At 36.5% G+C, this 27592-nt stretch overlaps 1 protein-coding gene across 4 annotated transcripts in view; it reads right to left on the reverse strand.

The window, feature by feature from the left end:
- Nucleotides 1-27592, reverse strand: part of DSC2 (desmocollin 2) — a 308378-nt gene that overhangs the window by 270575 nt on the left and 10211 nt on the right. For 2 of the 4 annotated variants that reach the window (XM_081252453.1, XM_081252452.1), the window contains 12 exons: nucleotides 26972-27127; nucleotides 25557-25701; nucleotides 24397-24563; nucleotides 20324-20458; nucleotides 19887-20072; nucleotides 17959-18209; nucleotides 17688-17830; nucleotides 12982-13209; nucleotides 10421-10651; nucleotides 9918-10042; nucleotides 8381-8668; nucleotides 5445-7693 (listed from right to left, as the gene is read on the reverse strand). In XM_081252453.1, the coding sequence (XP_081108579.1) occupies nucleotides 7496-7693; nucleotides 8381-8668; nucleotides 9918-10042; nucleotides 10421-10651; nucleotides 12982-13209; nucleotides 17688-17830; nucleotides 17959-18209; nucleotides 19887-20072; nucleotides 20324-20458; nucleotides 24397-24563; nucleotides 25557-25701; nucleotides 26972-27127 (2253 nt within the window). In that variant the 3' untranslated portion in view covers nucleotides 5445-7495. Of the gene's footprint in view, nucleotides 1-5444; nucleotides 7694-8380; nucleotides 8669-9917; nucleotides 10043-10420; nucleotides 10652-12981; nucleotides 13210-17687; nucleotides 17831-17958; nucleotides 18210-19886; nucleotides 20073-20323; nucleotides 20459-24396; nucleotides 24564-25556; nucleotides 25702-26971; nucleotides 27128-27592 lie in introns of those variants that run through there. The other 2 variants (XM_081252454.1, XM_081252455.1) reach the window with 2 other exon arrangements.

The raw sequence follows: 27592 nt of genomic DNA on the forward strand, positions 1-27592 counted from the left end.
AAAAAAAAATCTGCCTGCCAATGCAGGGAACACGGGTTCAAACCCTGGTGGTGGAAGATCCCACATGCCATGGAGCAACTAATCCAGTGCACCACAGCTACTGAGCCTGCTTCACTCTTGAACCCGCGAGCCACAACTACTGAGCCCACGCACCACAACAACTGAAACCTGCGTGCTTAGACCCCGTGCTCTGCAAGGAAAGAAGCCACCGCAATGAGAATCCCATGCACAGCAACGAAGAGTAGCCCCCGGGGCCTCCCTGGTGGCGCAGTGGTTGAGAGTCCCCCTGCTGATGAAGGGAATACGGGTTCATGCCCCGGTCTAGGAAGATCCCACATGCCGCGGAGCTGCTAGGCCCGTGAGCCATGGCCACTGAGCCTGCGCGTCTGGAGCCTGTGCTCTGCAACAGGAGAGGCCACAACAGTGAGAGGCCCGCGTACCGAAAAAAAAAAAAAAAAAAAAAAAGTAGCCCCCATTGGCTGCAACCAGAGAAAAGCCCGCTCCCAGCAACGAAGACCCAATGCAGCCAGAAATAAATACATTAAATAAATAAATTTATATATATATATATAAAAAGTACAAACTCCAGACCAGACCACAATGTTACAGTGTTTAAAATGTAATGAAGACTCAGCAGTCTTTTTAAGATTTATTTTATTTAAATTTATTTTATTTATTTATTTTTGGCTGTGTTGGGTCTTTGCTGCTGCGCGTGGATTTTCTCTAGTTGTGGCGAGCAGGGGCTACTCTTTGTTGCGGAACATGGGCTTCTCCTTGTGGTGGCTTACTCTTGTTGCGAAGCTCGGGTTCTAGGCACGTGGGCTTCAGTAGCTGTGGCTCATGGACTCTACAGCGCAGGCTTGGTAGTTGTGGAACACTGGCTTAGATGCTCCACAGCATGTGGAATCTTTGCGGACCAGGGCTCGAACCAACGTCTTCTGCATTGGCAGGCAGATTCTTAACCACTGCACCACCAGGGAAGTCCTCATCATAGGTCTTCTTTGTGCAAAGATTAACTTTGTGTCTATGGCAGGAGGAAGAGGGAAAGCTGGGCTTGCTACAAAATGAACAATTTATTTGGTTCACCCTTGCACTCATGAAAATACTGTTTGAAATATTTCATTTGGTACGTCTAGTAAATTGATTACTTTTTCTTAGTCTAGCCAGCACATGAAAATTTACTGATGATAAAATTTGGTGTTAATGCAAAATTTTTAGACGAAAAACACATGAGTGCACTCAATTCTTATGAGATGATAAAATATTGTTTTTGCTTCAATTCACATTACTGTGAATGTAACATGTTCGTTGTAGCCTTGACGTTGTAAGGCTAAGATTTAAAGGTTTTTTTCTCACAGGTCTATAAATCTCCAAAAATCTAAAACCTATTAACTTTTCTTGTTATTTCATTTATTAGTTTCCCCCGATTTTATAATAAATGCCCATTGTAAAATGGAAACACAAAAACATAATAAAGAAATATTTCATCTGCAGATTACCACTCAATGTTTTAGTATATATAGAATCTTACATTTATATGAATTTGGAATTATACTAGAGAATTGTCCTACTTTTTCATTAATACTGTATTTTGTCTTTTCTTAATTAAATAGCCTTCAAAATAAAATAATTGCATGATATTCCATTATCATCATAACAATAGTAGCAATAGCTATCTTTATTAATACATTGATGAGTCAAGCACTAAGATAGGATTCTTGGGACGTCCCTCGTGGTCCAGTGGTAAAGAATCTGCCTTCCACCGCAAGGGACACGGGTTCGAGCCCTGGTCCAGGAACTAAGATCCCACATACCGCAGGGCAACTAAGCGCGCGTGCCACAACGAAGAGCCCACACCGCAATGAAAAGATCCTGCATGCCTCAGTGAAGACCCCGTGTGCTGCAACTAAGACCTGAGGCAACCAAAAACAAACAAATAAATAATTTTTTTAAAAAGATAGGATCTTTACATGTTTTACGTTATTTGTTCCTATTTTGTCCCCATTTTATATGTAACAAATCTGATGCTCCCATGACTTACCAAGGTTCCTCAGTTAGTGATAACAAAGTTGCAATTTGGATTCATGTCTTTCAGACTACAAAGTCAGTGCCCATGGTCACTACATCCGTTATCCTCATTTATGGTAACTTGCATCACAATAATGTATTATAAACCATTTACTTTCCTATCATGGGACATTTAGCTTATTTCCAATTATCCACATATTTCATGCTACTGAGATAAACATCCTTGCATGTGTGTGGAATCTTTGCACCATTATCCTACCTTTTCAGGATAAATTCCTTTTACCTGATTTACTGGTAATTTTGCATCAAAATTCTGTAGGTTGACCCTGCCCCTCTTCTTTCAACGTTGGCCTTCAGAACGTCTCATTCCCTGTATGTTTACCTCATGTCCTTGGTTCTTAGAAAATTTCCAATTGGCCCACTTCCCATGGGAACACTCCTTAAGCTGCAAGTCTTGACTCTTCCACCACGTCCCTTCCTTGTTTCATAAAACCCTCTGAAGCTCCAAGCCATCATGGTTACCCAGTGAGCACTGCCTGTCACCCTGCCTGACACGGCTTCCACATGACAGCATAGCACTGCCAAGCATCTGCCACTTCATGCACAGAGTCACCTGTTGCACCTGGTGCTGGCCCTCCTTGCCCCATTTGTCTCCGGAGATTTGACAACCTGACTTGTTTTGGGAAGAGATGCAACATAATTTGCATGCATGTTATTGGTTAGCAGCATTTATGTGGCAAAATTAGCTCATTTTTTTAGTGTTTACTGAGTGTCCTCATCCCACGATTCTACCTTAAGACCATGCCTCCACTTCCCTTCCATGTGGCTGGCAGGAATCACGGAGCAGAGTTCATTCTGAAATGGTTAATCAACTGAAATTGTGGAATTCTACAAACTAATGTGTTTCTCTTTGGTACATTTCTAGCATTTTGTGTAATGTATCTGTAATGAAGAAGCAAACTTTAAATGCTTTAGTTTCATAAACTTCCAAATAATCACCTACATCCAGATACTAATCCCTATCCATGGTTCTCAAACTTTAAAGGGTGTAAAAGTGACTTAGCAAACTTATTAAAAAGTGCGGCCTTCCATACTTCTTCCCAATAACCTGTCATCTCTGTGATTCTGATTCAAGGGATTTTTTGTTTTGTTTTGGCCACTTTGCCTGTGGGATCTTATTTCCCTGACCAGGGATCAAACCTGCACCCCCTGCAGTGGAAGCACGGAGTCTTAACAACTGGACCACGAGTCTTAACCACTGGACCACTAGAGAAGTCCCAAAGGGATCTTTATTTTAACAAACACAATGGGTGATTCTGAGGTAGATGATCTGTGAACCACACTCTAAAAAAATAGTGCAAGCAAGGTCACCCTACTATTTGTCTACTGTGAAAGAAACAGCATTTTGCTCCATCCTCATTTCTACATCCTAACATAAATAAAAGCAAGCAGGCAACTAGCAGAAATTCCACAGTTCTAACCTCTTAGCTCTGTGCAGATTTCCTGTAGGGATGTAAGGGACAACTATACCTTGGACTACATGCCTTGTCCTGTGCAAGAGTAGCTGATTCAGCTTGTTCCTTCTCACATGAGCACAAACAGTCTGTATTAGGAAGGCCTTACATGGCTGTAATGGGAGCGCATTAAATGACTGTATGTAAAAAAATGAATGAATGAAACTGTGTTTAAAATTCTCAGAAAAGTTGGCAGTTTGGGGCAACGAATAGGATGTGCTATGCAGACAAGAAAGAGAAGCTAAGGATTCTCAGCTTCAAGCCTAAGTAATAAGAAGGAGGACACTATTTATACAGGCAACTCAGGAAGACCTGATTGGATGTGGCAACATGCTGTTTGTCTTTATGCATGAGTTAAAAGTACTAGCCTAACAGAGGTCTTGACCTAAAAGTAAATAATAGGATAATAGAGGTCTTAAAGAAGAACTGGATAAGACCTGTAGCTCTACATAGATATCATGTAACCTCTTACAGCTTCATTATTCAAGGAGGTAAAAAAAATGATGGTTCTAGGTACATAGAAGGAAAAGCATTTTGTCGTCAGGATGTTACTGCCTAAGGGGTCGACCAGGGCAAAATCTGGGGTCGATTTCAATCTTGAGCCCAGGAAAACGCTGGAGGTAGAGACTAAAGGGAAAGCTTGTGGTCAAAGTCAGATTTTGCACTTAAAAAAAAGAAAGAAAGAAAAGGAACAAAGATAAAACCCCATCTTAAAACAGGGAATCCAATAAAGCAGAAAATGATTATACAGAGACCGCAAAAGCAGATTGCACTGAACTAATGGCAGATCTCTGTTGGCTTCCTCTGTTGAAGCAACATTTTGTAGGGGAAATCTCTAGGATTTTTGCCTTCTTTTTGCTTCCTGAGGCAATGTATGGCTTATTAGGAATTTTATCTGCTTTTCATTTAAGTCTTAAGACTGATCACACACTGATTTGTGGGCTATAGATATGATGTAGCTTCCTGACTACCAAGACTCAGAGACCTGGAAACTATTATTAGCCGTGAAGTTCCCAAAGGCCATCACAGGTAAAACACTGATCGAGTTTCTGGGGAAAATGAATGGGAATATGATGGCAAGTTGTCAGCTGTAGAGAAGTGGATACAGGAGCTATGATTATTCCCAGCTATGGCATCCTCTGCTCCTATGATAATAGCAGCAGCTGACATATATATTGAGGGCTAACCCAGTACCAAGTCTTTTCATGAATTAACTCTTTTAACTGACAACAAAACTATGAAGTAGACTCCTCCAACCCCCTCAATAGGTGTCATACAAGTGAGGAAACTAGACTCAAAGTTTGAGTGACTTCTCAAATCCCACAGCTAACAAGGGTGGAGCTGGGAGTTTGCATCAAGGTAGTCTCTCTGGAGTTTTTGCATTTAGATAACCATGGTGACTGCCAAGAGTCTTAAACTCCCAGGCAAGCAACTGCTTGCCTCGGAGGCAAACCATTCTTTAGCCCAACAAGCTAGCAGAGCAGCTAAGGATGGGCTTGGCAGGAGGAATCTTAAGCACAAGTAATTTTCAAAGAGCTTTAGAATTAGTGCCCTTTTTAAGAAGTGGATGTTCCTCTTTCCAGCCAATTTGAATAGAGTAGCTTCACAGTGTTTCAAACAAAGCAATCCTTTGCAGATACTTCAGCAATCTTTGCGATGTATGTTCTGAACCACTGGAAATATAAGATCCAGTCATCAGATGATCATTATGAAGAAACATATGCTCAATTGACAAACATTTGAAAATGAAAAACAAAAACCAAAATAATCCTCCAAAAAACCCAACCTTTTCATTATCCTGTTTTCTTAAATGATTTTTATTAACATAAAATGGGTTGTTATGTGACTTATTTAAAATTATTTGGTTTTATTAGGAGTGCCTTTTAGGTGGACCACTCTGACTTTCATGTTTAAAAACCATTTTTTATTCAAATGTCTTACAGCCACCCTAATAGAACCCTAGGAAAGGAGTTCTATTATTACTCCCCATTTTAGATGAAGAAAACCAGACACAGAGAAATTATGCAACTTAACCAACATCCCATAGCATCACAGTCTTTAGAATAGTAAAATTAGATAAATGTGGTGATGACAACGGAACAATTTCCTCTCCAAATCAAACTCTAAAATTCTAAAAAATGTAGAACAGGATTCTAAACAAGAGACTCATTTCTCTAAGAAAAATACAATCCCATAAGCTCATATCAGACACATGATTAACAAACACACTGATTTTTAAAAACTATTTGATTTACTTTATCATAACTAGTAATATACAAGAATTTTATACATAATTTATTAAAAATAACTCTGAGAAATAGTATTTTTGACTGAGTAGTGATGAAACTATTGAAAAGATAAACTGATTATTGAATAAATTACCCAGTGTTAATTTTTAAAAATAATTGTTATAAGCCAATCCTGTGAATTCAAAATAGGCATATTATTAACAATCCTAAATATCAGAAATACTTTTTAAATGTCCATATGGTTAGTATGGATAGAAAATTCATTGACTGAAATCAGCTGTAAAATGTAGCCTGGAATTTGGTTGGCTATTAAGTTTAACTTTGTCTTATTATTTCAAAATTTAAATAGTTCGAACCAGTTCAACATTTGTTAAAAACTGTAATCTCAAAATATTAAAAAGAAACTTTACAAACACATAGCTATAACTAGCTACCTCATCTAAAAAGCTATAAAAGTTATCCCTAGAGAGATTCCACGATCCCTGTATTGCAAAGCTTATTTCAAAAAACATCACTATTTTGCATTTATAAACTGTATCCTTGCAATAATGAACTGTAAATATACTATTATACGCTAAACATCCACACCCCAATTTTAATTACACTATTCCTTTTGTTAACATAAAATGTTGCATCATATAAAAGCATGACATATTTCTACAGTTGAATGGCAAAAGTAAAGGGTCTTTGCTGAGGAGATAATGAAGCAATCACCAAAATAGTTGAAAGAAAAAAAATTGACATTACATTGATTTTAAGAAAAGCCAAGAATACAGGTGCTTACATAAAACAGAAACACGGAATAAGTCACTTTATAAGCAAGGAAAAAGAGGAGTCTTTTAAAAATATTTATATTCTCCAACCCAAATTGGAGTTTTAAGAACAAAAAGAAGAGAAAGAGAAAGAGAGAGATAGAGGGAAAAAGAGAGGGAGAGGTGGAAAGAGGGAAGAGAGGCTGAGAGGCAGACAGAAGGGGTGGTGGGGAGTGGCGGGGACCAAAGGCCAAAACCTTGCAGGAGTAAAAATACATTCTTCAGCATTTTTTTTAATTTAAATTTTGCGGAGAAGGTGGGCAACAGAGGAAATGTAGATTCAGTGCCAGATTTCACAGAGAATACAACACAAAAACTAAAGTCCACAGAAATGGAATTATAATAACAGTGCTTAGTTGGGAATCTCCCTTTGCTTTATGAAGCAAGGTCATGTTACAAGACTAAAACAATAGCAAGAATGTAGTGTATACACTTTAGAATGTTTAGAACAACAGTCTTCAAGCACCACACAAACAATTAACTTAGGTAACTGAAGATAATGTTAGAGCAAGACCTCTTCAATTTTCCATTCGGTTATACTCCAAGTAGTCTATGATATAGACTTGAGTTAATTCCATATTATTGCACTATAAATTGGCTGCTGTCACTATACCCAAATGTAAACAATAATGCAGACTTTCTCAACTTGTCTATCTGCAGGTGTCCTTAGGTGGAAGACAAGTAATTAAAAACTATGGAAAAATCAGGAAATGTGTGTAGTTATTCACAGCATCCCTCTGTAAAAGCACATTTGGCTAAAGAGATCTCAACAAAATAAAGGGGAAAAGCCCCCAAAACAGCATCTTCTATTTTTAAAAAAATCCTGGCTTGTAATAATAATTTAGAAGAGACAATTAAAGCCACTGGCTTTTGTAGACTAAATAGAACACACTCATCTCTTCATGCATGTTTCTGCTAGTGTCCTAAATTTGGGTTCCAAATGATCCAAAAATTCAAGCCCATCTTCTTCTTGTCGTTCACTGCAACAACCCACAGAACCAGCCGCCGATCCTTTTCCTTCATAGTTATATGTCCGGACGTAGTCTTGAGCATGCATGTGACTGTTATCCTGATTACACTGCTGGACCTTCTGCCAAGAGAAAAAACACAGCATATTTTATTACTATTTTAAACACCGAAACTTACTAGCATAAAAATAATTGCTTTGATTTACCTTTCATTGTTTAATTTTTAATCAGAGTGTGTCCTCTGATGGATTCCTACATATAAAAAACACCCATGATTGGTCTATATCATCAATCATACCATCATTTCACTACATAGAATGTTTCTAAAAGTCACACATGTGGCAGCAACTATACAAGTGTTCGTTTTAAGTAATCATTGCTTTCTCTTTCAAGATTATGGCTAATGTGAAATGCATCCCTTAAACTGAACCTGAATGCATGTGGGCTCAGAGCTTTCCAGATAGGCATAGTGGCTGTGCAGGCTGGAATTGCCTTGGACCCCACTTTTGGTCTTTAAGACACGACTTGTCTGATGACAATGGCATCAGAGAAACGGCAACACAAAGTCATGAGAAAAAGAATTTGAATATCATATGATTTCAGAAGCAATTAAAAAGCAAACAAAATATGAGGAAAAGTCAATATCCACTTAACATCTGATAATAACTAAATCAAAATTAAGGAAAATCAAATTTCTTATTAGTAGGTTAATCATTAATTGAAAATAAAGATCAGGCCACTAAACTGTAATCATTTAGAAAGTTGAAAAGGAAGCAAAATAGATTTGTAGGTCACTTAGGGAAACCCACTTCACCAAGGCGGGGCTGAGTGTAGGTGTACCACTCGGAGTACGCGTATCTGCTGTTGTCTGCCTCTACTTGTCCTCCTCTGCAGGAATCCAGGGTGTGCTGTCCACCTCCCTTACACGCTTCCAGGGTGTGATGATGCCCGGCCTCCTGGCAGGACTCAATGGTCTGCCCTCCTTTCACCATTTCAATGGTCTCCTGCCCTCTGTTCTTCACTCCGGATCCCAGGGTGCTGCAAATTCCCTGAGTGGAGCCTCCCGCAGTATGGGTTGTGAAGCCATTGGTGGAATACTGAAACAAAACATTTGGCATTGGGGAAGTATGGAGGAGAACAAAAAAATGAGAAAAAGAGCAAATCATGCAGATAATGCTGTGACTTTTCATACTATAAGGTAAGCATTCTGAGGGCAGGAACTCCATCTGTCCTGGCAATCCCAAGTACCTAACTACCGTAAGCCCAGTACTTCACGTACTGTCCAATACAAGCAACAAACTATAGATGTCAAGTGGTCTGAACCTTGAGACAAGTCAGAAAGCCTGATGTATATTCCTTCTTCGAAAACTTCTTAGACTACTGTACAACTTCATTTGTGAAATCCTTCCAGCATCTCACATCTCAAGATCAGGATTGTACACTATTGTCTTACATGGATTGACCCTGATTCCCTTCACCTGACTAGAACAGAAACAGAAATAATAATCAGTATTTTTATTTAGTGTCTAATTGAGTTCCCTTCAACTGAAACAAAATCAATAGAAATAAAAGTTGCTGTAAAAATCTTAGCAGCAATACTAAATCCTTGTGATAATTAAATACAAATAAATCAGCAGAGAAAATAAGAACACCAAAGCTCTGGCCACTAATTTTCCATGTTACTTTTCTGTAGGAAACTCTAAGTTTTATTTTTTCTAATACCTTCCTAGATGTCAACATCCTTTTGTTTTCTAAATCCTTCCTGCTCTAATCATCAATTATGCTTTTTGTAGGGAACTTACTTGTTCTTCATCCACATATTAGGCTGGAAAACAAAGCTGAAGCAGTGTAATCACCTGTTAGCATTACTGCTTCATATATTTGACTTCAGGCTCCTTTCTAACCTATATTAGAGCCTGAAAGCCTCCATTAAAGTTCTTCCCACGATGATCAAAGCCTGTAGTCATTTTATTGCTGTTGCCAGAAAAAAAAATTAAAACCATATACTGATGATCTGTGAATAACTAAATGAAACATTCTTACACACAACCAGCAGCTTCAACATATAAAAAAGACTGGGTCTAAAGTTGAAGCCATGACACCCTTGAAATAGAAAATAATAATGACATGCCGAAGGATTTTTACTATTACGTAACACTATATGGCCGAATTGAAATGCCATATATCACCATAGGATCAATGTCATTTTATCTGTCCCCTGGGACTGATGACATTTTATATATTGTAAGTTACCTGATTTCAAAAGAACTTTGCCCAGAAAAGATCATTATTGTTGGTTAGGCCAATTTATCATCTGTATGTATTTTGAAAAGACAAACAATTTACCACTTTGTCATCGCCGGGAGCTTCAGTGTTTGATACAATGAGGTTCTGCTGGGCTAAATCATCAGGAAATACTTTTGGCTTTTTGGCTGCCCCAGCAGCCCCACAGACTAAGGCAAATAGGACACCTGGAGGATGAGAGAGATTTTCAGTTTATCGTAAAACAATGTTATGAATTTATGATGACAAATATGAAAACAACTTTCCAGAAAACATAAATATTATTGCTTGTGTCAAAGTAGCATCCAGTAGAAAAGTCTGCCCTAACCAGATATGCCACAAACAATGCTAAGGGCTGTATTTGTGTTGAATTTTATGTCTATGCTAATTAGGATAGCACTAAAATGATACCTAAATGCACTTTCAATAAATAAATTAAATATGTGCCTGTTAAATAGAAATGTAGCTATATACAAATGAGCAGCCATAGATAACAGTGCTGATTCTAAGAATGTGGCCTGAAAGTTATTTTAAAAGCTATCATTTGAATTCATGAAAGGACTTACAAAATAGCAATGCTATGCCCAACAATATTGCAAGGATGGCCCACTTTCCAAGCATTCCATTGCCAATCTGCGGAGAAATGTCAGTGTTGCAGTCACTTGGGGTAACACAGTTACATAATATCACGTTTAATTGAGTGACAAGTGATTGGCCAAGCCTATCTGTAACTCTGGCAGGTACTGTATATCGTCCAAACTGGAGGTCATTCAGATAGGAAAGACGTGCTGCTGTATCTGAAAGGAAATAAAACCAAGCGTTATAGAATGTCATTGATTTCTCCTGAGCATAAATAAATAACTAGTGACAGAATATTCATATTTCCCTACAACTGGATATTCCTGATGGGAAAGGCACAAGTGCTACACGATTGTAAGCGTGAATGGACAAAGTCTTTCTAACCATATAAAAGTTTGTCTACACTGCCTCTTTTTAGAAAGGTCTTTCTTTTGGCTTTTGTAATAATATATTTTATCTGTGGATAAACAAATCCTTCCTATCACAAATAACAGACTTGTTTAAAGACTGATTTTTATCACATCTTTAAAATTTTTAAATTTTTAAAATACCAGTCAGTGTATATTTTCTTTTATGCATGATTCATCAGAGAATTTCATAGACTAAAATTCTGGATGTTTTCCCTTACTTTGTTTTCTATACGTTGTGTCAAACCTTGAACATATTTTCAAGGCATGAGTCATGCTGCTGGAACTTCTTCTCATGGTCCTACAAGACACTGGGACCAACTGTATTTTTTTTGGTTTCTATGTATGTTTTTTTAGGTCAATAGTAGAAAATATCCAGGTCAAAATCCTAGTCTTGGGAACGCCAAAAATATACTACTCTACATGTAGATGACACATGCCCATGCCCAAGAATAATCCTCCCCACTTAACTGGCTCAGTGTGACATTTTCATTATTTCATAATTTGAAGCTCTAAATATAAACTTGGATATTTGGGTAAAAAAAAAAAATCACTGAATCAAGTCAATTTTAAGAGAAAGCATGGTTAACCCAGTGAGTCTATGTATGTGTAAGAAATCATAATAAGACTAACGAAACCACAATTTATGATTCAAAACGTGCCATGGTCTATTGCATTGACTATCTTGTTTACTTCCCCCAATAATCCCATTTTACACATGAGTAAATTGATGCCCAAGAAGAATAAATAGCATGGCAAGACCTAAAGCCTCTTTAGGATACGTTCTTCTTAACCTGGCATTTCCCAGGCTTTGGGGCTCTTTCACAGCCCAGTAAAATTTTAAACTAACAAAGTTTTGCCCAACATAATCCTGACAACGTTTCATTGTACTAAGTAGGAATATTTTTTAAAATTACCACCTCCTTTAACATTATGTAAAAAGAAATATTATGACACCAAATAAGTAGAAAGGACATCTAAATATAAGGTTAGTTCTCAAGCACACACACGTTAGAATGCTGTTACAAACACTGAAAATGTTGTCAGTTCACAGAGCAACTTGTCATAATAGGAAGTCAAGAAATACTCATTGAAAGCATGGGAATGAAAACCTTTCAAGGGCATTTTAAAGGCACCCCCCACTCAGCTTACAGTGGATCTTGAGTCGTGAAAGCTGGAGTGACATGACATCATGATGCACAGGTACTGTAGTGCAGTCAGGAGATGCAGAATGTGCTGGAAAGTTAAGAGCTGATGTAGGGAATGAGGCAATGGTGGGAAAAAGGGAGGTTCCTTTTGTTTTTGCCATTCTTGTCATCATAGATTCTAACATGGGTAAAGTCAGAAGTACAGACTGGGACCAAGTGGGGGAAGAATCCCACATAGAAAACAGTAGACAAGAAATGGTCAGAAGTCAATGCAGTGCAGAAAGAAGGGATCCTATGGTGGACACTGTGATGCATACCCAGATCCCCTGTAATCAGGGATGTATTGTCCCAGCTGCTTGGGAGGCTATCAGCACCATCAGTGACTGTGCCTTCCTGCCAAAGGTCACATCCCTGAGGGCAGCCCAACCCACTGATGAAGCAACGTAAAAGCACAGAACAGAATGGCCATTCTGAAGGGCCATTTAGTTCAGACTCCCCGTGAGTCAGCCGAGGCTGTCCTTTGGCCTGAGCTACAGCTTGATTTCTCTTTTTGCTAAATCCTGCTTCCCTTCCTTTCACACATATTAATGCCAAGGAAACTCCTTGATAAACATTCAGCCTGGAAAGACTGTCTCAGAGTCTGCTTCCTGGGTAGCATACCTGCAAGGGATGGGGATTCCCTTATGACTTAGGAGACCACTGTCATATGAAGACTCTGTGCAGGTGGGAGGTACACAAGTCAGGAAGTGGTTACATCAGACCTCGTCTGGGGTGGGGGGGTGGAGTACGAATGAGAATTCACCCAACACCAAAGGGAATCCTGGCACAGGACTGATCAGAGACTGGCACTTCTCACCACATCAACATTGAGAAACTCACGTTCTTTTGTTGGCAGTTACCATTCAGTGAATTATTCTTCTACTCCATCAGGAAAAAAAATATTTTAGATATCCTGATGCTGAGAAGGACAAAGTAATGTTTAAAAATACATACCGTTAATTTTTGTCAGTCTCCACATTCTAAGTACTTCTGAATCAGAAACACCATCCAAACTGAAGTCAAAGGGTGGGCCGTGTGTGGGTTCATCGGGATCTATGGCCACAATCTCCGCCGATGACATGACAGTTTTACAGATTATCACTGTCCGCTGAGGTATGAATGGGCCGTTATCATTCATGTCTTCAAGTATAATCCCTAGTGTCCCAGTACAGCTTCTCTTATCTAGAAAATTGGATATGAAAATACAATTTTTTAATGTTTTGAGTTTTCACTGGGACATTACACATTGCAAAAAATTTATTACTTATTAGGCACTTGTACCATATAAATGAGAGTGACAAGCACAGTCCCAGGCTATGTGCTTAAGGTAAGTTAAGAGAAAGACGTTATCAATTTCAAATGGGTTATACAGAAAATAACTGCTATTTAGATTTGTCATTCATTCACTAAAGAGCTGCAATAGACATGGGAACTTTTATGGAGGTGAGCTTTGACAGATTTTTAAAAAGAGGAAGGAAGAGGGGACCAACAAGGATATTTCTGGTATATTTAAAAGCACAAAGAGATTTAAGGAGGTGGGAAAGCACATACACACACCTATGTTCTGGACGTAATGAAGGGGAAGGCACACTGGTGGGAGCTAACGCTGGAAAGAAGAACCAAGGGTCCTTGAAAGCCAACGTAGGGAGCTTGGAGTTTAATATGCATTTAGAAAACACTTAAGATTTGGGGGCAGGAAAAGTGAAAGACAGAAGGCATGTATTTGGGAGATTAGAACAAAACTAGTACACGTAAATGTTCAAAGCATGAAAGACCCCAGAAGTGGAAAAATATTTTCAAACCAGAATAATCACTCTGAGGTGTAGCCTAAGGAATTCATCTATCTACGTATTCAATAAAAACTTACTGAATAACTACTTTGTACAGGGCACTGCAGTGGAAAATCTGGAGATTCAAAAATGAGGTGGTCATGGGTCCCGGCCACAAATTAGTAACACGGTTGTGAAGTCTGAAGTTGAACATAAATCCAGGACTTGTGTCTCTAAATCGTTTATTCTTTCTGTTTAATAAGAAGGCCTTGAACATCAGGCATGGAGAAAAGGATGAAAAAAACCTGTGCCACCCGCGACCTGGGGCTATGCCTTATACGAAAGTGCCCACCTAGGAAAGCAGGAAGACCAGGCACTGGCATGCAGTCACAGCCTCGACCCAGCAAAAGAACCTATGATATTCCCAGGGTCATCATGGGCCAGGAGCCATAGCCCACCAAGTTAAGAAGGGGTTCTGAAATGTGGGCCACAGAAAAGAACATGGTGGAGGCAACTACAAGACCACTATGAGGTAAAGTGGAAGAAAGAAAAAAGTCAAAAGCAGAGGCAAACCAATACCCCCCATTTAATGTAAGCTTGTAAATTAAAATTCCTGAATGAGCAAGATTAATGCTTAAAGGAAAACCAACAAAATCAACAATCAGAAGATTAATTCACTCTATGCAAGATATCTTTGAAACACGTATATTTACTATCTTCAAAAGCATAAAGAAGGTTAACTGTTTAAATAAGCATGAAAATGACACTGAAATTCCAGTAGAAATAAACATTCATCTAACAGGGACTCTAGAAAAAAAGGATAAATAGAATGGTAGGGAAGTAATACTTAAAGAAATACTTGCTGAGAATATCCCAGAATTAAAGAAAAAAAAATGGATCTTCTAAAATATATTCTGACTGTAGTGCTGGGTAAATAAAAATAAATTCTCAGCATAACACTGAATTAAAACTATATATAGAACACAACCTAGGGAACTATAAAAGTTATCTGCATGTATTACCTATAAAGAGACAATAATTAAACAGACAGTAGAATATGCATCAGCAACAAGAAATGCCAAAAGATGATGGAGTACCACTTGCAGGGTACTGAGGGAAAGAAGGGGTTAAGGCAAAATTCTAAACCAAGTCAAATGATCAAATCAAGCATGAGAACAATATTAAAATATTTTTCAGAACAATAAAACTGACAGGGTTTATCACCCACAATGCACCATTGAAAGAACTAGTAAAGGATATAGTTCAGCAGGAAGAAAAGGGAACTAGGAGAGAAGAAATGAGATACAAGAAACAGTGCAACCATCTCTCACTTTGGACAACTTTTAAAGAAAAGATAGAGACACAAAGGAAGCAGGGAGACATGTATACATGTATTTTATCCATCTGACCAACTTTTCTATTAGGACAGAATAATCTCGTCTCTCAAATTCTCTTGTTCTTATGCCATGTGGTATTTTCTTGCTCTCTCTGAAAATTGGGATTGCAAGATGTCTTGACCATTTCTTTCCGTTTGAGGCCACACACGGAGTTGAAAGCACATGTCTTACTGATTAAATCTGGTTAATTATAAAGTCTTTAAAAATTGACCTCAGGACTTCCCTGGTGGCACAGTGGTTAAGAGTCCACCTGCCAAGGCAGGGAACATGTGTTCGATCCCTGGTCTGGGAAGATCCCACATGCTGCACAGCAACTAAGCCTGTGCACCACAACTACCGAGCCTGTGCCCTAGAGCCCAAGCGACTAGAGCCCGCTCTCTGCAACAAAGACAAGCCACCGCAATGAGAAGCCCGCACACCACAACAAAGAGTAGCCCCCACCCGCCACAACTAGAGAAAGCCCGTGCGCAGTAATGGAGACCCAACGCAGCCAAAAATAAATTAATTAATTAAAAAAATTTTTTGACCTCCACAATGTTTGCTGTGCTACCACGGTGCTAAGTGCTTGAATTTCCCTTCCATGAAATATTTAGAGTTGTTCAATAAACTCCATTTTTTTTGCACATTGTGATGAGTATTGGACAATATTTCAACCAAAGATTTTAGACATCTAACTCAGTGTTTCACAGCTCTGCTTTTCATCTGTTAATAAATAATATTCTTTTATTCACTGGAATGTATGCATGCAATGCTCACCTTCTAATATTAATATAATTCTATATGGGTAAATATCAATTTCTAAAATGAAGTCTTGGAAGGTGAGCTACCTATGGGTCCATGATTTATGTGCATGGCACTCTTCTGATAAATATTTTTTAAAAATTTGAAAGCACACTTCTCCTCCCCAAAGTTAGAATCTTACAACAAAAGTAGAAACCTAAAACTCAACTATACAGAGGAAACACCTGGGCAAAACTGCCAACTGAGGTTAGACTGAGAAGAGAAGAGAAATTGAACTTAAAGCTTAAGAAAGAGCTCTGTTTAGAAGAGAAGGAAGTAAAACTAGAATGCATGTAGATAAGAGAGAAATGTGTGGAAAAGTTGAGACAGAATCCTTGAGGGGGAGTTTTAAAAAGAGGAAACAAGTGCTGTAGGAAAGTAGGAGAGGGAGTGAGCACAGGCTCAGAGGTCAGTGCTCACAGGAGAGAACATTTCTCGTATGGAAGCAGCAGCTGGGAGGGCTCAAAGGGAATGAGCCAGGATAGATTTTAGAAAAAGGTAAAAGACAAAAACAAATAAAAAACATACTTTAGTATGATCTCAGTTCAGAAAATAAAAAGATGTGGAGTTATTTATCCCCTACCAGCTTCAAAAGAAATTAATGGAAAAAGCCCTGTCACACATTTATTCTCGACCACAATGATGATTAACAGTGCCTCTCTTCTAAACGCCATAAAAACATTTGTTTGACAGAGGAAAATGTAGAATAAAATTACATCCAAAATCTCTCATTCCAGACAGTAATTTTTATCTCATTGATAAAAACCATTTGCCAACTGCAATTAAAAATGTAAAAATAATGGATTTGATTTTCATATTATTTCTCTTCTTTTCACTTGCTTTGACCAAAAAGCATGTTTTGACAAAGGGACAAAGGAAGCTGAGGCCTTAAAGGGCAGTCTTTAATTGGTTGAAGTTAAATTAACAATGATTACAACTTTACCAATTCAATCAATGGATATGAGCCATTTCTCTTTAATTTAGAAAAAGTTGAAATATCTAAAACATCTTCCAAAATCACTTCTAAATTCTAATTTTGCAAGCTATAGTATAATAATTTATGTTTACTGTAGTTAACATATTTATTTTACAGAGGCAAAAAGTTCAAATGTATATTATGGTAAAATTATATTTTATGCACGAAAAGGATCTCATTCCTAATCATTGTGCTCACATTCCAATTTTACAGGGCTCATAGAAAATGATTTTCCGTTTTATATGATTTTGTGGATTCACAGTATTTTTCTAACTTTATAATATCAGAATACTAACCCCCAAGTATATTGTCAGTTTCCTGTAGAAAGATATAACTTTTTTAGGACTGACCTATGAGGCAGTAAGTATGTTCTCTCTGTAATAAATTTTCCTGTCAAAGTGAATATTTTAAGAGATATGACTAAATAAATTGAAGCTAATTTTTCTGAAGTAATTTTCTCAATTTTTAATGATTATTTAATTTTAATAAATTATAGTCTCAAGTATTTTATATGACTAAATTATTTTATACTGTAATTACATACAAAACTGAGGGTACTATTAGAAAGCAGACATGAGTTAATAAATTATAGCAAACCTCTCAATTACTCTATTTGTCATCTGGGGTGAAATAAATTTTGAGAATGTATGCAGCTGACTTAAAAATGTATGTTGTTTAAAAACTGAGGATGTCTGTAGTTGGGGGTGTATATAGCTGGCTTAAACACAAAGTTCTTACCTTTGTCTGAGGCAAGGATTGTAATATTATATATACCATTTCTGGTGGTCTTTGCCTCTCTATCTAGGCTTCTGAAAGTTGTGATTGATCCTGAGTTTTCATCAACAGTGATCCATCCTTCTGGATCACTTAATTTCTTATACCTGTAAGTAATGATGAATTAAAATAGCAAAATGGATCATAAGCCAAATTACAATACTGGTATCAAAATAAGTTATACATTTTAAAAACATGGTAAATTTGAAATCAACTAAAACAGAATTACAAGTACCTTATGCCACTGCTACTATTTGTTTCCTGGACATATGCTTTATATCCACTGCGCTTTGTGCCCACTGGTACATTTTCTTTAATACGAACAAATTGCACTGCAGGGCTACACTCAGGGCCTTCATCCTGATTTTGTACATTAACAGTGACAGTCGCCATGTTCACGGTTCGTCTTGAACTACCAGAAAGTGGAGCTTCATTAACTACACTGATTTGCAGGGTCACCTCTTGTTTTTCTTCATAATTCAGTGGCTACAAAAGCAAGCGTATTGGAAATCAGATCAAGAAATAGTACTTGGCAATGTGAACTAGTGTGTAACCAGTTAGCTTTGGAAATATGTAAGTGTTGTGTCGGGAACAGTCATGAAAATATTAAACATATACCCACAAATATGATGGTGGTGGAAGGAGGGAAATCCTTCAACTGATTGAGCATTTGGGTGGAGCCAGCAAAAAAAAAAAAAAAAAAAAAAAAAAAAAAAAAATTCCTCAACTGCAAATTTAACACAAGTAATATTATAGGTCCTGATGGCGATTTCAGGTAGTATTTAATGAAATATTATTTGAAATATTACTTTAGGAACTCCATACCCTAATCAACAGTAATTTACTAGTCCATTAATTTTGGAACCGCTTTTCCTACCCCTCTGAGATGAGTACAATTATTCCTACCTGGTTTGGGGTAGAAAACGTGGGTCAAATTTTATGAAATGTTTTCAAGATAGGAGAGACAAGAAAATAGAAAGCTTATGGGCTTTACACTTTCCTTTTTAATCTCTTTTATCCAAGTTACTCTCTAAAAAATGGGTAGTACCAAGTTTAATGGAAGGTTTTCATTTTATTTTGCCTGATATCTAAAGAAAGAGAAAAGACTTAAGGGACAATCCCTTTGTTGTTGGTTTTGTTTTGTTTTGTTTTGTTGTTTTTTTTTTTGTGGTACGTGGGCCTCTCACTGTTGTGGCCTCTCCCGTTGCGGCGAGCACAGGCTCCGGACGCGCAGGCTCAGCGGCCATGGTTATCACGGGCCTAGCCGCTCAGCGGCATGTGGGATCTTCCCGGACCGGGGTACGAACCCGTGTCCCCTGCATCGGCAGGCGGACTCTCAACCACTGTGCCACCAGGGAAGCCCCTTTTGTTGTTTTGAAACAGAAATTAACCCACAAACTGAAGCTAATTTTCATCATTGTAAGAAAAAAAGAATTCATCATGTTTGATCCATTCTCCTTGTGAATACGTACAGAAGGGAAGCTACAGAGACCCAGGATAGAATCATGTTTTAGTTAGAGGCAGCAGAAATAACCCCATGGTTTTGTCCAAAGCCATAGCTCAGATCACTTTATGGGCTAACTCTGCCTCCTGAATTCGCAGCGATGTCTTCTGAGATAATTTTAGAATATTATTAGAAAGAGATTTTAGAAGTATCTACATCTTCAAATGGGTGAGGATTCCCATTTTGAACCAGGAAGCTAAGAATGTAATGTACACTGGATACAGATGAACAGATCTATAAACAGCTTCCCTATGGGTTTGACCAGGAATAACTCATCATTTGGAAAATTCAGTAATTAAGTAGAGGCTCCTGGACACAGCTATAGATAGAATGGACTAGGAAAGTTTGGCAGTGTCCCACTGGTGTCAAAGCTGTGCTAGTTTTTTAATTGTTAAGAGATACTGGTTACAAAGTGGGTACTATATCGTATTAATTGAACATGCATATATAATCATTTTAAACTATCATGCCTTTATAAAATGTTCTCCAAAATTTGTATATTCATCCCACTATATATATGAAAAACATAGTGTTTACATTTACCTAAATATCTATTTTATTCCTACATTTACCATAATTCCTTTCTTTTCATTAAGCTCTAGTATGCTAATCTGTGACATTATAAGCGACAAATAACTAATTTCCTAAGTTATTCTTACCTTAACTACACACAGAACTCCTTCATTGGTTTTGGGATCTGTTACAATTTTAAAATTTCCATCTTCATTGCCCTTTAAAATGGTATAATTAGCTCTCCAATTAGCAGTATTAATTAAATCCTTATCCGTAACGGCAACATGTAAGATTTCTACATCAATTCTATTTTCCTCCACTGATGTCTCATACTAAAATAATAAAAAACAACAAAAAAAAGTTTAATTAGTAACTCTCGCAAAAATAAAACACCAGGTAAAGCCAGCCCAGTTCTTCTAATTTCTAAAGCACTATGTTAACATGACTTTAAACCCCAAGTCCAAACTACTGACACGTGGCTGGGAATACTTCATTTGAAATCATGGAGCATGGGTGAAGGTGCACATATGTAGCAACTAACACTACATTGTACATTTTTCTTTTATTAATATCACACACTTACAGAAGAACTGTTGAATGCTGGCAAGTTGTCATTCACATCTTCAATATTAATGATGCAAGTTGCAGTTGTCTGCAAACCAAAATCTTGACCATCCATGTCTTGTACTTTTATTTTCAATCGGTATTTATCAATTACCTGAAAAGTAAGTATTAATTATTGAGTGAAAGCAACATTGTAAATGAAATCTTAATTTACACTCTATAATTTCCCTTGCACTCAAATTTAAGAGGTACACTATTAGATTTCATAGTTTTCATGTACTGGCAGAAGAACAATTTCCTCACACTAGTAATTTTCAATTAATTTACGAAAATAGAGTAGTTTCTCAAATTGAAAGTGCTACTCATGGAATTAACTGGTTTTAGCATTACTTAACAGAAAGAGAAGATATAGTCATAGTACATTTTAAATTGCCTAGTAATTAATCAAATTCTTTATCTCCTACGCAAAGTACATTCTTATATTCAAAAATACACAGCAGTGACTCTATACCAGTCTCGTAATGAAGCAGTAAGGGTATCCTCCTATAAAAAAAGGTGGATTTTAAATATTTACTTTACATTTACTAAAAGATCATTAAATTAGCATGAAAACAAAGTTCTGGAACTATGTAATTTTTTCTTCTTCATGGAAAATAGATTCTGGTTCTTAAGGGTTTTCCGTTCTTCAGAGATTGCAGAAGGCTCATCACTGGTTTTTAAAAATGTGTATCTCCTCATAATGGTTTCATTTGTCACAAGTATTGAGATATGGAAGGATTAACAACAACACTAATAATAATGTCTTCTGGACTGAACATTAGGAGGCTTGGGTTCTACTTCCAAGTTCAAAAATAACAAATGTACTCTTGGGCGGTTGGAAAAGTATTTTTCCCTAGCTTTCCTCTTCTATAAAATTATAACAACACCTTCCTTTATAATTCACCTCTTTTCATTAAGACTAAATTATATGTAAAAAACTATCCTAACCGTCCACCTAGAATACTCACCCTTCTCTTAAAAAGCCACCTTCTTGGGGCTTCCCTGATGGCGCAGTGGTTAAGAATCCACCTGCCAATGCAGGGGACACGGGTTCGAGCCCTTCTCCGGGAAGATCCCACATGCCGCGGAGCAACTAAGCCCGTGCGGCACAGCTACTGAGCCTGTGCTCTAGAGCCCGCGAGCCACAGCTACTGAGCCTGTGTGCCGCAACTACTGAAGCCCACGTGCCTAGAGCCCGTGCTCTGCAACCAAAGAAGCCACTGCAATGAGAAGCCCGCGCACCGCAATTGAGTAGCTCCTACTTACCGCAACTAGAGAAAGCCCTTGTGCAGCTATGAAGGCCCAAAGCAGCCAAAAATAAAATAAATAAAATAAATAAATTTTTTTTAAAAGCCACCTTTTTCCCTTTAGACCTCTTAAACTTTCTAGCCCTCATGTATTACCTAAAATAAAACTAATATTTCTCTCGATCACTATGCTTTTTACAAACCCAATTTTTCCCAATTTACTCTTCTCTCATAATCAATCACGTGTAGAGTTAAAAATTCATGGCCTTATTTCATTAAAAAATTTTTAAAAGCTCATACTGGTATTACTTATGGGAGGGAATATGTATTCTGTTTGTAATAAACTATGATTTATTGGGAATGATCAACTGGCTGATAAAACAAAGAAAGAAATCAAGTTTGGGACCTAAATATTAACTTGTGATATCTTCAGGTGGAAGAAAAATTCTGATGTTTAAAGAGCTTAAATGGCTGAAGGCCAACAATAAAAAAATTGGAAACCTGGGATCAAAAAGTGAGTCCAGAGCTCTCTTGGGTAAAAGCACTCCAAGACTCCTTCATTAGTCAAATGTTTTCAACTGATTTATCAGAAGGATCTATTCAAGGCTTGATGATAAAAGAGAATTTGGTCTATAATCTGCTCTTTCTGAGCACATAAATTCCATGAAGAATCTGTATAATTTGTAGAGCTGTGACAGCAATTCATTCATTCAACAAATGAAATTGCATTCTTCACTGGCACATACTCATGGTAAAAATAAATAAATTATAAATTATAAAATTGAATTAAAAATAAAAATTTACCTAGGAATGTCCTTGTAAATGCAGTAAAAATGATTAATTTTAATAAATTTTATTAGATTTCAACCCATAGTCTATGTAAAGAAATGGGAGGTATATATAAAGCACTTCTGCATAACATAGTATGATGTTCTTTTCATGGAAAAGTACTTGTGTGATTGATTTATAAGCTGAACTAGCTATCGGTTTTTGTTTTTTTTTTCATAGAATACCATTTTTACATGAAAGACACCTATGGTTATTCAGACTGGTATATTTGGAAGACATTTTGTCATAGGTAAAGTGAATATGTCATTTCAAGGAAAACAGCTATTTGTTGCCAATGGTCAATTGGAGTTTTCAAGCCAAAATGAGGATTCTGGAAAACTTTTATGAACCATCGTGATATTAATGGAGATGAGGAGATGATTTTTTCCAATATTGTTTAATTAGATGTGTCAATATTTGGAGGATCTACATAACTCAGGGAGTCAATATTTCCCATATGACTAATGCACGATGTTACAAAATCACACATGGTAAACTATCCACTCATAGCAGAAGAAAGACCCATGTATTTTGATGTAACAATGTAGGAAAGTTCATGGACAAGGCTTCTTCAGAGTGTACATTGCAAAACACATTTATGACACTACCACTTGTCAAGATTTGGTGTATCAAAGAAGACTATCCACAATGATCTGAAATTACTATTAAAATACTCTTTTCTAACTTCGTATCATGTTGGATTTTCTTTACATATTTCGACTAAAACTATATAACAGACTGAATGCAGGAGATGTGAGAATCCATTGGTCTTATATTAAGTCAGGTATTGAAGAGATTTAGAAAATGCATAATAATGCCATGCTTCTCACTAAATTACTTATTGTTTTAGAAATGTAATCATTTTTTATAAAAATATTATTTACATTAACATGTAATATATTATTTTAATTGGGTAAATAAATATATAGTCTAAACTTTTATAGTTTTAAATACTTACAGATTAAATAGTGATAAATATAACCCACATAAACAAAGGATCTTTGGAATTTCCAATAATATTTAAGACTGTAAAGGGGTCCTGAGACCAGAAAAGTTGCAGACCACTTCTATGGGAGAGGGAGAGGAAATGAATCGATATGAGTTTTAGGAATCAAAGAAAAATGTGACAAACACATATTACTATATTTTAAGATTAAGGATTATAAACGTAGGAAGTAGGCCAGAATAAAGGTTTGGTGGAGGAGGTAATAGTTTAATAACAAAATGAACAATTACTAAACTGGGGAAGTTGCAGTAGAAATGGACAGAATGTGAATGTTAAGATCACTTTGGAGTCAATATCAAATGCTTTGGAAAGTAATTTGATCTGCAAGAAGAGACATCAGATACAATTTTAAGAACATGAATCCAAGGTGACAATAGAAAAAAAGTGTAAAGGAAAAGAAGGTACAGATGGCATTTTAGCTAGAGAACATGGGAAGGAGAGCATGTTTAGAAGGAAAGAAGAATTCATTTCTAGATGTACTGAATCTTAGGTACCTGTGAAATGTTCAAATAAGGATTTCTAGCAGTAAACTGAAAATGTTAAACCAGAGATCAGAGGCAGATAAACTTTCATTTAATCTATGTAAGGGGAAAGAGTGTAGATGAGATTGTTCATGAAGAAATAACACAGACAGAAAAAGAAGCATTGCTATCTGTAGATAAGAAAATTCCACAAATTCTGAAAGTTTTACTTTTCATATATGACATTTCTTGTTTTTTACAACTATAAATATGTTTATATTAGGAAATTTGATTTTATAAAACATACAATTCAGGAGAGAATGAATTAGCGGTTCAAAGTCAGAGCATTGCAAGGTCAATGACCTCCAACAACCTACCTAAAATAATTTTTGTTAAATTAGATTCACAACATTCTTTTCAAAAGCACATCTGCAGGTGGTATACAGAGATATGCAGGTACTGCTAAGTAGCCATGTGATAATCAGGCTTTATTTGTTAATATTTATGTTACCTCTCTGTCTAGCTGAGACGATGATGTGGTGATCACACCTGTAGTTGAATGCATAGAAAAGAGGGTGGGTGATGCTGGCAACTGCTCAATGATGGAGTACCTTAGACGTGTGTGCAGTGAGTCAGGCTCATCTTCGTCAGTTGCACAAACCTGTCCCACGGTAGTACCTACATATGGAAAAATCCTCTTTAATTTCAAAAACTTCTACAGTTTCAATTTTCCCTTTATTTGACTCCTCTCCATCTACCACAAAAAAGTTTTGGACCACATAATTGATAATAGTAATAGTTTTTATACATTCTCAGACTTCTATATAAAATAGCACTTACTTTTAAATATCCCAGTATTCCAACATTTTGGAATTTGGTGACCGTATTTGTATTTATTGTATTTATTGTATAAATTTATAAATGTTGATAATATCCCTCCATGGCCTTTGTATTTCTAGACTAAAGAATTCCAATTATTCTTTAACCTTTTTCTATTTGTAAGCCTACACTTAAATTGATCATATGAGTCAGTTTGCTCTGAAAATTCTTGGTTTAGTTAGATCTTTCTAAGGGAAGACTCAAAATCTGCATTCCGACTCCTAGCTGAAATGGTCAATTTTCAAAAGACTGAGAAAATATATTATTCTCCATGACCCTTATGATAATGCTCAGAATACTGTCTATCATTTAATCACTATAGAACATCAGCCAGGTCTCTTCAAGGCCAAGACATCTGTTGCTCAAAGACTTATTCTTTTTTAGAAAAGAATATTCTAAAAACATTCTTAGAATATTTAGAAAATATGGTATCTTAAAAGTATTTATTTTACCTCACACAGGAAGGCAAAGTAACATTGAGTCACTCCTATTTTTCAGGCACTGTGCTTGGCCTTCAAGGTATATTGTGCTTCATTTAACCTTCAAAACAACCTTGTATATTAATATCCCATTTTACAGATGAGGAAACCAAGGCTTGTCAAGATTAGGAAACTTGCCCAGGGTCATGTCAGACAGCTAGCAAAAGGCAGAGTAAAATGCCACCTACAGCCGCCTGTCTGGCAAGTCCCTTGTTCTTGGCAGCAGGATGTGCCACCTCCCAGTGGCCAGAGTGAAACTCAGCTAATGAATTGAAACATTAAGTTGCCGTATATTGCCACGGTAGGTACTCACCAACTCTGCAATTTTCAGAAACATTAAAAATGTAAGTTGTTTCTGTAAAAATTGGGAAGTTATCATTCTCATCCTCGATTCTGATTAGTAGGGGCAGTGGATATTCTGGAGTATATCCATCCTGAGTTGTTGCAAAGGCAACTAGCTGTGAAGAGAGTAAAATTGAAAAAAAAAAAAAAAAAAAAGCAAAAAAAAATACAGTTCAAACTTGCTTTCGCTTTGGCTTTCATTTGGAGACAGTTCAGCATCACAGTGTGGATTTCACCGTTTATTACTGTTTTTGGACGTGAACATAACCTTAATGCCAGAAGAGATGGTTAATTTCATGGTGCACTACAGCATTTTATGTTTAAATTTATCTAATATAATAACATAGCTAAATTTGGTTTCCTCACCATTGCTGTATTGTTGTTCATGAGTGTAAGGGTTTTTATTATTATTTTCCTGAAAGAGTCTTGAGAACTATTTTGCTTTGTTTGAAAGTTTCAGGTGCATGAATTTTAAATACAATTTCCTGGATCTTTTATAACTTTGAATTCTTAGGATTCCAAATTCCCCAGGTGCAGTTAACTGAGATATTAATTTATTTTCTAATAAGAATTTTAGGCATATTGATGATTGTATTTAGATAACTGTCTTCATAAGAATTTTTTAATTTAAAAAGGGGGAGTCAGAAATGGACCAAATGAGTGGTTATAAATTGGGTCTAGAATGCAATTTATTCTTTTGATTTTATAATATGAATTTCAATTCCAATTTTTCTCATAACAACTATCATAGAAAGAACAGACCATCACAGGTACTTAGAAGGTCATGTTGTAGTAATTCTAAAACTAAGTAATTACATCATCCAAAATAGATATAAAATAATTAAAACTAAGTTAAGCAAAATGACCAGCTCCTGTTGGAAAATCAACACAACATTAGGTTAAATTCTTATCTATTAATGCTCATCCCACCACAGGAGGTTGCCCAGATGATGAAAAGACCTATTTATCCTAGTTAAGCACTGTCCACACTCCTTACTTGCTCACCACAAGTTAACTTTCTCTCATTGCAAAGGTACCAAGGCTTAACTTCTGAACTTGACTTAACCTCCTATGGTATCAATCTCAGTACCATAGAGAGGTTCACAGATCTTTTCTGCCAAATAAATAACTACTGTTCAAAGTGGTCCTCTTTTTTTTCTTTTGAAAAGAAAAATAGTAAACTGTAATTCCCAGAAGAATCTAATAGAATCGAAGGCTATTTATTCTATAAAATTCTTTTTGCTGCCAGTCAGGTCTGTACTATCAGATATACCCAGAGCACGGATGCCAAAATCAGAAAACAGTCAAGAGTATACGAATTGAGGAAGAGAGACGAAATAGCCAAGTTCAATTTTACTAATACAATATGTAAACTTTAGACTTTACCTCAAAAGATGGATACTTTTCACGATCTACAGGACGAGTACAAAACAGTTTTCCAGTATCTCTCTCTACATAAAATAAATTTAGAGGTTCTTTGTCAACTCCAGGCCCACTTATGGAATAGTAAATAGTGTAGTTTTGTGCTGTATCAGACTGAATCTAGAAAGTAGACATCATATACATAAAAGACAAATTTGTATTTCAGCAAAACTTTCATTTATATACTTATGCAATCACACTAACATTTTACAATAAGTAATTGCCCTCTTTAATTTATTATTATGTCTGAATAAAAAGTAGCAATAGAATAAGGAAGCCTAATAATTGTGAAATTCAAGAGCAAGGCATGAGGAAAATAATGTAATAGCATCTTAGCTTTCCAGAATAACAAAGAAATACATTAAAGGCTACATGTAACAACATGGATCAAGCATTTTGGACTTTCCCTGTCTTGGATAACAAAGTATTCTGAGCATGAAAAGTTATCCTTTTGTCAATGTTTTACACCTCAAGTTTTATTATATATAACATATTTGAGACACTGGGTTTAAAGTATACCGTCGGCAGGCAAACATTTGGAAAGTGGTTTCCTTAATTAGTTTTTGTTATTTCTCAGCATCTTGT

This window comes from Mesoplodon bidens, assembly GCF_964165515.1.
Source record: "Mesoplodon bidens genome assembly, chromosome: 13".
Taxonomy (NCBI): Eukaryota; Metazoa; Chordata; class Mammalia; order Artiodactyla; family Ziphiidae; genus Mesoplodon; species Mesoplodon bidens.